The sequence below is a fragment of the Coffea arabica genome, chromosome 10c, assembly GCF_036785885.1.
Source record: "Coffea arabica cultivar ET-39 chromosome 10c, Coffea Arabica ET-39 HiFi, whole genome shotgun sequence".
NCBI lineage: Eukaryota > Viridiplantae > Streptophyta > Magnoliopsida > Gentianales > Rubiaceae > Coffea > Coffea arabica.
In genome coordinates this window covers 53,847,232-53,859,179 of record NC_092329.1, presented here as the reverse complement: position 1 = coordinate 53,859,179, position 11,948 = coordinate 53,847,232, and the positions used below count along the sequence as shown (strand labels likewise).

Here is an 11,948-nt window from a genome sequence, read left to right as displayed (position 1 = left end):
TTTGACAGCCAAATAATCATTAAGGTTAAGCATTATACAATGACCAGAAAAGGAAAAGAAAATATAACTGTCCCCCAATTGCATATTGCATATGTGTCCCCCAACTGTCCCTCAATTGCTTATTGCATATCGAATTAGGGGCTTCACAAGTTTCAGTTCAAATCAGTTTGCCCCTAAGTTGTAAATAAGTAGATGTATGGTGTGAATGAATCTAGATAAAGTATAAACAAATAGGATTGTGATGTAAATAAAAAGGCCATTTGGCCTCAACTGATTTAAATTAGAATTTGTGAGGCACTAATTTATTGGATATCTCTGCTTCAAATGTGTCCAGTCTTAAATGCGCAAGGAAAAATTAATATAAAAATGCCACCTAAGCTTAAGCTGTCCCTATGGCACTTATTGGTGAAGATAGGTGCCAGGTTTTTATAGACTCCCTTTCTCCCATTTTGATAGTGTTGGTTTTTTTTTTTTCACAAAATTTAAGAAAAATTAGTTAACTTTGTTAGAAAAATAAATTTAGTTAAAACGTTCTTGCATCAATATTAGAAACATTATAATTACTATACTTTTACATTAATTACAACAATAATAATGATGGTACATTGCACCATTCAAGACATATATCAAGGCAATTATGGGTAGAAAAGTTGACTGTATTAAATAATATTGGTTATATTTATAGATAACAAAGTATATTAAATAAGCATATCTTAGAGATATTAAAAATTAACAATATATTTTAATTGAAAGATGGATTATAATTTAGAACAAATGAAAAAGGAGACTAATATTATCAAAGTGAGACAGATGGAGTAATTGTTAAATAGATAAAAGTGGCTCCCCACGCCTTACTTGACAATCCACCACTTCTTACCTGGCCAGACACAAGAAAGGGTGAGCACTTAGAAATTAATGAATGTATCAATCCTTCACGTGCACTCAAGGAAGCTAGCAGTACAAAAGAGCTTGTTATAGAGTTGCATTGCCGAAATTGGTCGATCCTACAAAAGCGCTTTTGCTCTATGTCTCTAAAAGTTTATTCCACGCTTACCAACTAAGTTTGATATTGGAGACAATCCTCAACTAAATTAGAGACGATCACCAACCAAATTAAGAAAAAAATTGATCTTTGTACACTGATTTTTTTTTATTTTTTTGCTCGAAAACATGTTAACAAATGTCGAATAAATTGTAAACAAAACTTGAAATAATAATTCTTCTTTTACATTTATTCCATTTTTAGGTTCTAATATATATATATATATATAAGAGATTACTTCATTATCTAATACTAAGTCCCAAGTCAGTCTCCCTCTTGTACCAATTGCCACAATAAAGCTCACTTACAAGCAGTCAAAGATAATTGAGCTGATAAGAATGGTTCTCCTCCTGTTACAATAATTCATCTCCTCATGGGTTCAGCAGTCTTTTTCAACCATTAACATCAAAATTCCAAAAAGAGGAAAAAATGAGAGAAAAAAGATGTCATGTACTTCAACATTCGTCACCGTCTGAGAGTACCTTTTGTTTTTGGAATTCTCTTACAGTAAAACCCAATGCAAAGCTTTACCCTGCAACACTCAAGAGATCATTCCTTAACCATGTTACAATTGAAGTATTTGCGAGAATGTAGTACGAGGAATGCCTGCTATTTTTTATCTATAAATTAGTGTAAACATGAACCTTGCTTATCGTAGAAAGGCTGATCAAAGAGAAAACGATCACAAATTTTGAGATGGCGCACGACAATGTGATGTTAAATGAAGACATTGAAGCACTGATGAGACGTGGTAAGAATTAATTGTTTTGTGGTTGTTTTCGAATATTTTAAATCTATTTATTCATTTAACTTATGTGTCAAAGTTTTAATTCTCAATTTAAGTGATTTGTAAAGTTCCGGTTTGAGTCTGTACCGCATCAGATCATGAGCTTGTGGTCTTCCCCTTTTTTTTTTCATACTAAGTTGTAGCCTCGGCTCCTTAGACTTTGGCGTTAGAAATTGAATAGAAACTTAGGCTTCCGCTTTCTTGAGCTGTAGCTTGTTCGCCAGTTATATCAAATTTTTGCTGAAGTTTTAGTTTCCAAAATCTTTTGATGTATTTCACATAAATCTCGAATATACACACTTTCTCAACACACGATAACATATTACGACAGTTAGTATGATGAGGGGAAAAAAGGGTTTAAATCTTCTTTAGACCAGCTACCACAGTCAATGAGGTTGAGTTAATCCGAACTCGACCGATCCAGCCAATTAAGAAAAAAGGTGAGCTTCGGTTCAAGTCGAACTCCAAAAAATTGCGCGCCAAGCTTCTAAGAAAGATAGGCTCAGTCTTACTTAAGCCGGCTAACATATTATTTTGGATATTCGTACATTAATATTGTATAGATAGTTAAACAATAATGAAACAGTTTGCAGAAATATGTGCATCTTTCCAAGAGTCTCATGTCAGTGCTAAATTTAGAGTTTCTTATGTTTGCAAAAATGTATGATGACTATCGAGCTTTATGCATGATCGTGTCATACAGTTGGATCACTTTCACTAACGATCTCAACCCTAGTTTACAATATTGGCATTGTATTGTAATACGTTCCACTCTCTATAATTGGAGTTATTGAGATGTAAGTTTTGGAATGGTACAAATCTTAATTATGAGTTATGTTGTAATGCTTAGAAAGGGATTAAGTTTCTTTATACTAAAAGTGCATGCATTAACAGGTCTGGATGCAGATTCATATTTGTTCATTTACACAATGTTAAAGACTAATCTTTTGATAAAAATTAAAAATAACAACAATAATATTAATAACAATGACATTATTAATAATAATGATTACATTATTATTAATAATGTTATTGCCTAAAAACCACCACATCATCATCATTAATACTACTACTATTGTATGCCTGGCCCCTTCTAAATTGACTTGAACTGCCAGTGCCAGGCGCCGATTTGAAACGACTTATGGATACGGGGGAAGGGGGTGAGCAAGATGCTCAAGCTGATTCAGCCAATCACCCAGAACTATACAGAGCTGCAATGAAAGGGAGATGGAAAAAGGCTAAAGTCATCTTTGACCAAGATCCAGATGCAGTGAAAAGAAAAATCTCCAACCTTGGCATGACAGCCCTTCATGTGGCCGCTAGCTGCGGCCGGTCAGAGTTTGTGGAGCAGTTAGTGAAGATTCTGTCTCGGGAGCAGCTTGAGGCCGTAGATCAACTTGGCCGAACTGCTCTCCATCACGTGGCCTTAGCTGCAGATGTGGACGCTGCCAAAGCAGTGGTGGCTAAGAACCCAAATTTGCCTTACCTTGGGGATGTGAATAGACTTACCCCCCTCTTCTATGCTGCTAAATGGCGACATCCATCACAAAGCAAGAAAATGGTGGAGTATCTCTGCCAAGTAATTACTGAGGACGAAAATGTGCCTGTTCTTCTTGAGGGCAGAGTTTGCAATGCCTTCACGGATGATTCAGCTCCCGACTTAATTGTGGCAATCACTGCTACGGGATCATACGGTGAGCCAGCCCGTACAGACAAGCTCCTTATTTGTTTTTATTTTTTTTTTTAATGTAAGTAAGAGATATCGAACTCATGATGTCTCACTTAAGTTGATTCCTCTTATACCATTTAACCAATCCCTCCCTTAATTAAGTTCCTTATATATCATTACATATATATATATATATGGGGCATGGGTGTTTGAATTTTGAAATTATTGGTTTAGCTACAATTTTATAACATGGCCAGTAAAGCCCATTCCTCAAAAGTCAAAACCTCTAGTGTCACATCTGATCATTGCTGAAGCCAGAGTATTTACTTTGGAGAGGTAATTTCATGTCCATACGCAAGGATTTTGAAATCAACATAAAAATTTTATGAAATTATTCTGGGACCAAATCGTCTAATTCATAAATAATTTGTTTAAAAAAATCTTTCCATTTTTAATTAGAGGAGATAATATAGTTTAATCTCCAGGACATGCGGTGGTGGCCCGCCCCAAGTTCCATCCTTGCCTCTAAAGTAACAATAACAAAAACTTACATGCCTTAAACTAAAGATACTAATGATCATAGATTTCTTTTACAGATATTGCTTTGCGTATCCTTCAGAGATATCCTGAGTTAGCTTATAAAGAAAACCACAACAAAATGTCCATACTTCATGTACTCGCAATGCAGCCTAAAGCATTTGCAAGTGGAAATAAAATTTCTGCATGGATATCCTGGATGTATAAATGTAAGTAATCCTTTTCGAATCTTCATCCTTAGAGTTTCTGATTCACTTATGATATGTATGCATGTGTGTGTGTATATATGCATGTATATGTGTGTACGCGTGCATGCGTACTTGTGTGTGTATATAAAACTTTCTTGAGCAAAAAAAATGCAATGTAAAACTTATTTCTTTCCTGCTCATTACTTTAGCTTAGGATTTCTATCTTTCTTGTGGCTGATGTTCATCAGGATCAAGTACATTGCTATGCGATAGGCAGTTCTCCAGTTTTTCAGTTCCAGTTTGTGCGATTTTACTCTAATTCTCGTTAATCTTTAGTGGTACAAGTTGATAAGGAGGAAACTAAGCACAAAGATTCAACAAGTGGGGTTGCTATACAAGTTGATGAGGAGGAAACCAAGCACAAAGATCCGACAAGCGGTGTTGCTAACAGCAAGAATCGAGACTCAGCAGTTTTATTCTTCAAATTTATGAGCAAGTTCAATAAAGGTTTGGAAGTTCTATGGCTACTTTATCTTTGTTTATTACTCTATTAGTTCTTTATGCTTCCAATAATTTGGGATGCTAAAAATGTTCGGTGACGTATAGTGTTTAGGGTTAATTGCTTCTACATACTCTGAGGCTTAACCAGATTATAAAATCTAATCCTGTGGTATGACCATATCATAGTCAAACCCCTTGAATGACAAGACATTTATCAAATATCCCCTCCACGTTAGTTGACGTTAAAAATAAAGCTTGGATCAGTACAAATGTATATCTAAAAGACCATAAATACCCTTGAAAACAAGAATAACAACAAAGGGCAAAATAAGTATTTTAAATTATACAGTCAATTTAGACAGCCTCCATCCATTTCTCATATTAGTTCAAATTACATGTAGGTTCTCTAAAGAATTTTAAAGATCTAGGTAGTTTCCTAACTTTCGGTTTACTAGAATTTAACCCTTTTAAAATTTTCAACTTCATGCATTGAATACTCAAGCCTGTAATTTTTTGAATATTCACAATTTTGATTTTATTTTACAGTTATTGGATACTCAATCCAATGTAGCTGAAGTCACCCGGATCAAATTTCTGTTCTTGGATTGGCTACTTATTAGAAAATTTTTGTAGTACTCTCTAAACACTTTCCAATCACTGTTTTATTTTCTTACCAGTCATCTCACATAAACTATATCACAAAAAGTGCTAGACCATTATTCCTAAAATATTTTTCCGAATAATCTTCAGTACAAACGTAAACTTGTGCGTGCTTACTTGCCTTGACTTCTATTTGTCGCAGGAATATGGAAGATGTTCAAAACAATGCAAAGAAACTTGGATGCAGTTAGACTTGTAAAGTTTGTCTGTAAAGAGTTGCAAAAACAAGAAATGGAATTTGTTCAGAATTACTTCATCCCCAAGGATAGAACTGCAATCTTGCACTTAGCCGTGGAGCATGGAGTATATGAACTTGTACAAGAATGTTTAAAACATTTTCCTGATCTAATTTGGTATGCAGAAACAGCCACAGGAGGTGTGTCGTCGCGTGATGGCACAGGTGTTCAATATACATATACGGCCACTGGACGTTTGCTGTTGCATGATGATCAATATACAGACACATCCACCGGACATTTCACGTTGGATGACGGTCAATATGCGAACATACCTACCGGACGTTTGTTGTTGCATGTAGCTATTGAGCATCGCCGAGTGGAGATATTTAATTACTTGATTAATTTGATTGGAAAAAATACAAAGGCGTATGCCGACTTGCAACTTGAGGGGAAAAATAATTCCCTTCATCTGGCAGCAAAATTGGCTCCTACACCTCAACTCCAATCCGTCCCAGGTCCTGCATTTCAGATGCAGCGAGAATTGCAATGGTTCAAGGTAACTAATGCAATGTTTTGGCAATTCTATCTCAAACCGTCTACAGAATACTATTTACTTCCCATACAATATACATGTCTACTTATACATATATATCCCATTTACTTTTAGGCACCCATCGCATTTCTAAAAGGTTTTGGGTTCTTTGTTACACTTATAATAACACACCTATTCTACGCCACATTTTAGAATGATAGTTGTCCCAATGGCCCTACTGAATTTTGCAATAAAGAGACAAATAGTAGTGTTACCCCAAAATAAAATGTATTGTGCCACAAAAGTGTAACATCAAAAAGTATCGGGAGAATTGTAGTTTTGATTCCCAATATTTGGTGTTGTGAACTAGTTCTTGATGTTTTGATCAAAGCAAATGTGGTTTTCAAAGTTTCTGATTTTAGATAAATTTAGGACAACTAAAAGAAATTCAATCTTTCCTAACGGTCAAAATCAAATTTCTATTAGTCAACTATTTTGACTTTATATTTTTAGTCCCCAAAGTTTGGAATATGAATCATTATAGTCTCTTAAGTTTTGAATAGTAATATTGGCAGTTTTATAGCGGAACTAAATATAAATTGGGTTGAAATTGTATTATTCGTACTAAAAAAATCTAGTATCAAAAAATATGAAAAAACTAAACAAACCTTTCTTCTTCGTTTTTTGTTTCTTTATTTCATTAATCATGCTACTAATTTCTAATATATTTCTTCTTTTTTGCATAGTTGGTCTCCAATTTGGCAAAATACATCTAATTATATCAATAAATAATTGATAATCAATGTTATCATTTTTTACTTATACTAATAATTAATCACTCAATTTAATATCCCTTTAAAAAGTAAATGTAATTAAGTTGATTGAAAATAATTTTTCCTATTGTATTTTTTGGCATTTCAATTAGTTGTCAATTAGGTTTCAAATAAACAAGCATTTTATATAATTGTTTAAATTCTTGATAGAATTATCAATGCAAGTGAACATATATATGAGTACATTAAAATTTTATTATTAAAATATTTAATTTAGAAGGAAAGACAAGAAAAAACAAAAAGAAGTATTTTAAAAAATTTATAAGAGTACGTCATTTGGTAATTACCTTTACTTATTAATGTAGTCAAGATTCCCAACCAAAACTAATTGAAGCCTATCTCTACAAATCACACGACAATTAATATAATAGTATTACAATAAAGTTATATACTAATTAGGATTCTCCATTTTTCACTAATTTTTAAAATATCATCCATACATTGTTATTCAATTATAATTAATTTAACAAATAGATATGTTTTAGGCTAAAAGATAGCGTTGAGTTAACGTGAAGTGATTTTAGGAATTTTTATAAAGAATTCAGAACACATTTGTTATCTATTTAAATTTAGTTCTAATTTTTAAAATATCATCCATACATTGTTATTCAATTATAATTAATTTAACAAATAGATATGTTTTTAGGCTAAAAGATAGCGTTGAGTTAACGTGAAGTGATTTTAGGAATTTTTATAAAGATTTCAGAACACATTTGTTATCTATTTAAATTTAGTTCACATTTTATTTCATTTGAAAAACTTAAATATAACTATTTGAAACATAAAGGACCATATTGATCAAAATTTCAAAAATTAGGGACCAAAAATGGAAAATTGAAAATTTTGATTAACTCCAATTTGAATTTGACTATTATATATTGTAATTTTTCATTAGTTGTCGTAGATCTACCTAAAATCGGAAACTTTTGTGGACCATATTTGCTGTGGTTGGAATAACAAAGACCACAAACATTGGGGACCAAAACTGCAATTCTCCCAAAAGTATAATAGCTGGCCCAAAACTTTATTTAACTTCATATCCATAATTTTTGTAGTTTTGCTATAAATTATTAGCAAATTAAGTGCATAAACATCGATTAATCCTCTAAGTAACTGCATGCAGGCCGTGGAAGCTTTAGTCTATTTTGAGTTAAGGACAGAAAAGAACTCGGGTGGAAAAACACCTCGAGAATTATTCTTTGATGAGCATAAAGATTTGCTAACTAATGCAAAGGAATGGATGAAGGATATGTCAAATTCGTGCATGGTCGTAGCTACTCTGGTCGCAACAGTTGCCTTTGCTGCTATGATAACTGTACCCGGTGGCAACAATGGCAACACGGGCGTCCCGATTCTGGGCAGGAAAAAACTTTTCCTGGCATTTTCCATATCAAACGCGTTTTCCATGATATTCTCCGCCATTTCTCTGCTCATGTTCCTCTCGATGCAAACATCGAGATATACAGAAGACGATTTTCTGGACTTACTTCCCAAGGTTTTACTGAGAGGTCTAATTTCCTTGGGTGTCGCTGTAGGGACAATGATGATATCTTTTGGCACAGCAATAGGATTGTCACTTCAGACAAGGCTTAACTGGGCTTACATCCCCATCACTGTCGCTGCTTGTTTCCCCGTTATCATTTTCACCTGGTTGCAGCTTCCTTTGCTTTTGCAAGCGCTCCTTTTCAAATCTGGACCTGGCATTTTTCAGGGACAAAGGGATCGCAAGTCTTGGCGTCTCAGGAAAATTGGCCACCGTCTATTATTGGCAAATGACAGGGTTTGACCTCATTCCACAATTTGCTGCTAATTTGTTTACCATTATAGAGATGGCTTTCACATGAGTATATTGAATATCTTTTACTCTTAAAACTTTAATTTCTCCTTGCGAGTTTCTTGTTTACGTGTTCATGTCTTGTAATAAGATACCTATGGTTGGTATTAGCTACACATAAAATAAGGAATAAAGTGTGCTCCATATATTTCTTTTGAATGTAATTGATTCCTGGGTAATCCATTTGTGTTTATAATAGTACAACAAAATTATATTTGTTTGCTACTAATATGATAGTTTCGTTATGTATGCTTGTAGATGGTTGTTTAGTATTACTTAACTAAATTTTAGATAGAGGTTGTTGACGTTCAAAAAAGTATTAAATACACAATGTGTGTAGTATGTGGATACAAGTAATATATTATAATATTATGTCACCAAGCATATTATTATTTGGTGGTCGATAATTAGTATTAATGTATCACATGCCATGAAAGTCTATGCGACACTGACACCCATTCCACTTAAGTTTAATTAGTTTGGCTAATTTAAGGAAATATAATTCTTTTTAGCTGAATAATTTTTATATATTGACATGATTATAAGCATGGCTATTGATGAAGCAATACAACACAAATTAAAGGAAATGTATCTGTTATAACAGATGCAGCGGAACAGAAGAACAAACAAGAACAGACAAGAATAATTTTGGGGGAAATCAGATTTTATTAGGATTGTAATCGGAATAGTATACAAACTAAAATAAGGTGTGTATATATATACAATCAAACGGACTGGACCCAAAAATAGGTCCAAAACAAAATCCGAAATAAAACAGACACGGTAACTAATATATACCGTAAGCTCAGCGAACAGTATCATGGGAAATGGGGCTTCCTTTTTGTACTATTTTTTAACAGATGAGGCTATTCTGTTGTTATATCAAAGCTTCACTAATTAATTGGTTTAAACCAGACACATCCCATAAGAAAAAAAAATAGAAAGGGACACAAACACTCTCTGTCTCTCTCTCTTTTTCTACTATTTTGGCATTGCCTTCTGCTGTGGAGATATAATTGTGAAATGTGGCTGAGCATTAGAATTTTTTTTTTTTGGAAGTGGAAAAACTCAAAAAATTAATTACAGGAAGACCCAGCCAAAGGTCGGTTGTTATTTATATACTAAACTTGAAAAAGAATCAAGGGTCTGTTCAATGTTTATGAATTGGAAAGTGAGTCAACACGATATGAGAACAATTCCCACTTCTGCAGCACCAAAGTAATGGATATTTTAGATAATAAAATATACATGAGAAAAGATAAAAGGTAAGCGCAATAGATTGTTTATGCTTCATTTTTCGAGTAGGTGGTAGAATTTGAAAATCTAAATTTAATGCCACCTGAAAATTAATTATAGTTGTATGTTGTCGCGCCCCATTTTTCGCGATGGAAAAGAAAAATAAAGTGTGAGGTTTATAAAAGATATGATTTTATTTTTAAACAAGTTAAAAGGGACCTAGAATGGGACTTAAAAAGAATGCGACAATTTGGGTCCAAAATTTAGTCTAAAAGGGTTTTTAAGAAAAAACAGGAGTCGCCACTTGGTATGGAGTTTTGGTGTACCAAGTCACCCAAAAAATAAAGTAAAACAAAATAAAACCCTTTTTGACAACTCCAGGTCTTTGAAAACAAGAGAAAATGGATTCGGGAGTCACGGTTGAAGAAAGGGAAGGCAAAGATTCGATTAACTCAAATCTAAGGCACCCTTTCAACCTAGTCTAAGCTAGTTGCGAGGTTTAGTCAAAATTTTCCTAATCTAACCCTTAATTTATCACATTTGGATGTTTTCTATATGAATGCAAATCTAAAAAATATCGCAAGGGACAACATGTTCATTCAAGGGTTTAATTGAACCAATCGCATTAATTGCGAAGGTCAAAATAAATCCTCGAAGGTGTCACAAGGATGCAAATGATGAAAAAGAAAAGAAAATAAAAGAAAAGAAATTAAATTATATACATATATATAAGTGATCAAAGAAAAAGGGAATGCAACATAAAGGGTACGGGAGGCAAAAAAATTCGTGACATAATTTTCTTATACATGGATTAATAGGGTATTTAAACTAGAAAGTTATAATCACCCATTTCCCATGTTTGAAAAATAATTATCCTAACATGAACAAGCAAATGAACTAGCTTAAATGGGATGCAATTCTAAATGACATGATTAACACCTATAGCGGGTAGGGGATAATAAAATAGGGAATATCATGCAAATGAGAAAAGATCCTAAAAATGAAAATATGCATGAAAATGTGGTGAATAGCATACAATGATGAATCTAGCGCAAGATGACCTAAAGGGTCTAGCGTTGGACTAGCCCATTTCTAAAAATCCTTGCTAGCGTTGGACTAGCAAGTAAGCGGAGGGAGAAACCACAACTAGCGTTGGACTAGTGTAGTGACGTCATGCATTAACAATTCATAGCGAAACAAATAAAACATAAATTAAAACAAATAAACACATAAGAGCACATAGCACATAACACGTAAACATAATATCTAGATGCCAAAATCCTAAGAAAAGCGGACAAAACACATAACACATAAGCCACATAAACACGCAATCTATCTATTACATCGGGGGCGCCTAACTACAATCTAGAAGGGAAAAATATAATAAAACAAATCTAATTATCCTATCTATTACATTTTTGAGGTATTTAAATGCCTCTTGAATCATTATAACAATTAACTAAAACATATATAAGAAAATTTGAATGAATATTTAAATCAAGTAAATAAAGCATATAAAAATATATAAACACATAGGAACAAATAGGAGCACATAAGAGCACGTAATTGACATTGAAATAATAAAATAGGGGTACCTCCCGTTTGAAGTGGTGACTAAATGGAGTCAAATTGTCCTATTTATACTCACAATGAACAAAAGAATCATGGCACCACTTTAATTGAAAATAATAATGTTGAAATACTATATTCACATTAACATGTCAAACGCAAAGAAATTTAAGAACATCTAAAAATTGCAAGTTGAATATGTTCAAAAATAACATAATTAGTTATTAAAGAAAAGAAACAATCATAATAAAGAGAGTCAAAATTCATCAGGGACTGAATTGCAAAGATTGAAAACTTTTAGGGACAGAAGTTATATTTTTCCAAAGTTTAAGGGTCAAAATTAAATAAAAGTAAAATTCAGGGATCAAAGTGCAATTAATA

At 33.1% G+C, this 11,948-nt stretch overlaps 1 protein-coding gene across 1 annotated transcript; it reads left to right on the top strand.

Moving 5' to 3' along the window:
- The first annotated feature begins 1,655 nt into the window (after positions 1–1,655).
- Positions 1,656–8,926, top strand: LOC140015690 (uncharacterized). The gene is made up of 6 exons (XM_072068452.1): positions 1,656–1,793; positions 2,945–3,523; positions 4,095–4,244; positions 4,560–4,730; positions 5,527–6,119; positions 8,052–8,926. The coding sequence occupies exons 1-6, from the start codon at positions 1,739–1,741 to the stop codon at positions 8,712–8,714; spliced, it is 2,211 nt and encodes a 736-aa protein (XP_071924553.1). The 5' UTR covers positions 1,656–1,738; the 3' UTR covers positions 8,715–8,926.
- The last annotated feature ends 3,022 nt before the right edge of the window (positions 8,927–11,948 follow it).

Bases quoted from the DNA above. Each gene is read 5' to 3' on its own strand.
- LOC140015690 (XM_072068452.1), top strand. From the start codon at position 1,739: ATGGCGCACGACAATGTGATGTTAAATGAAGACATTGAAGCACTGATG. The intron at 3,524-4,094 runs GTGAGCCAGCCC...TTTCTTTTACAG, and splicing joins CACTGCTACGGGATCATACG to ATATTGCTTTGCGTATCCTT. The intron at 4,731-5,526 runs GTTTGGAAGTTC...TATTTGTCGCAG, and splicing joins TATGAGCAAGTTCAATAAAG to GAATATGGAAGATGTTCAAA.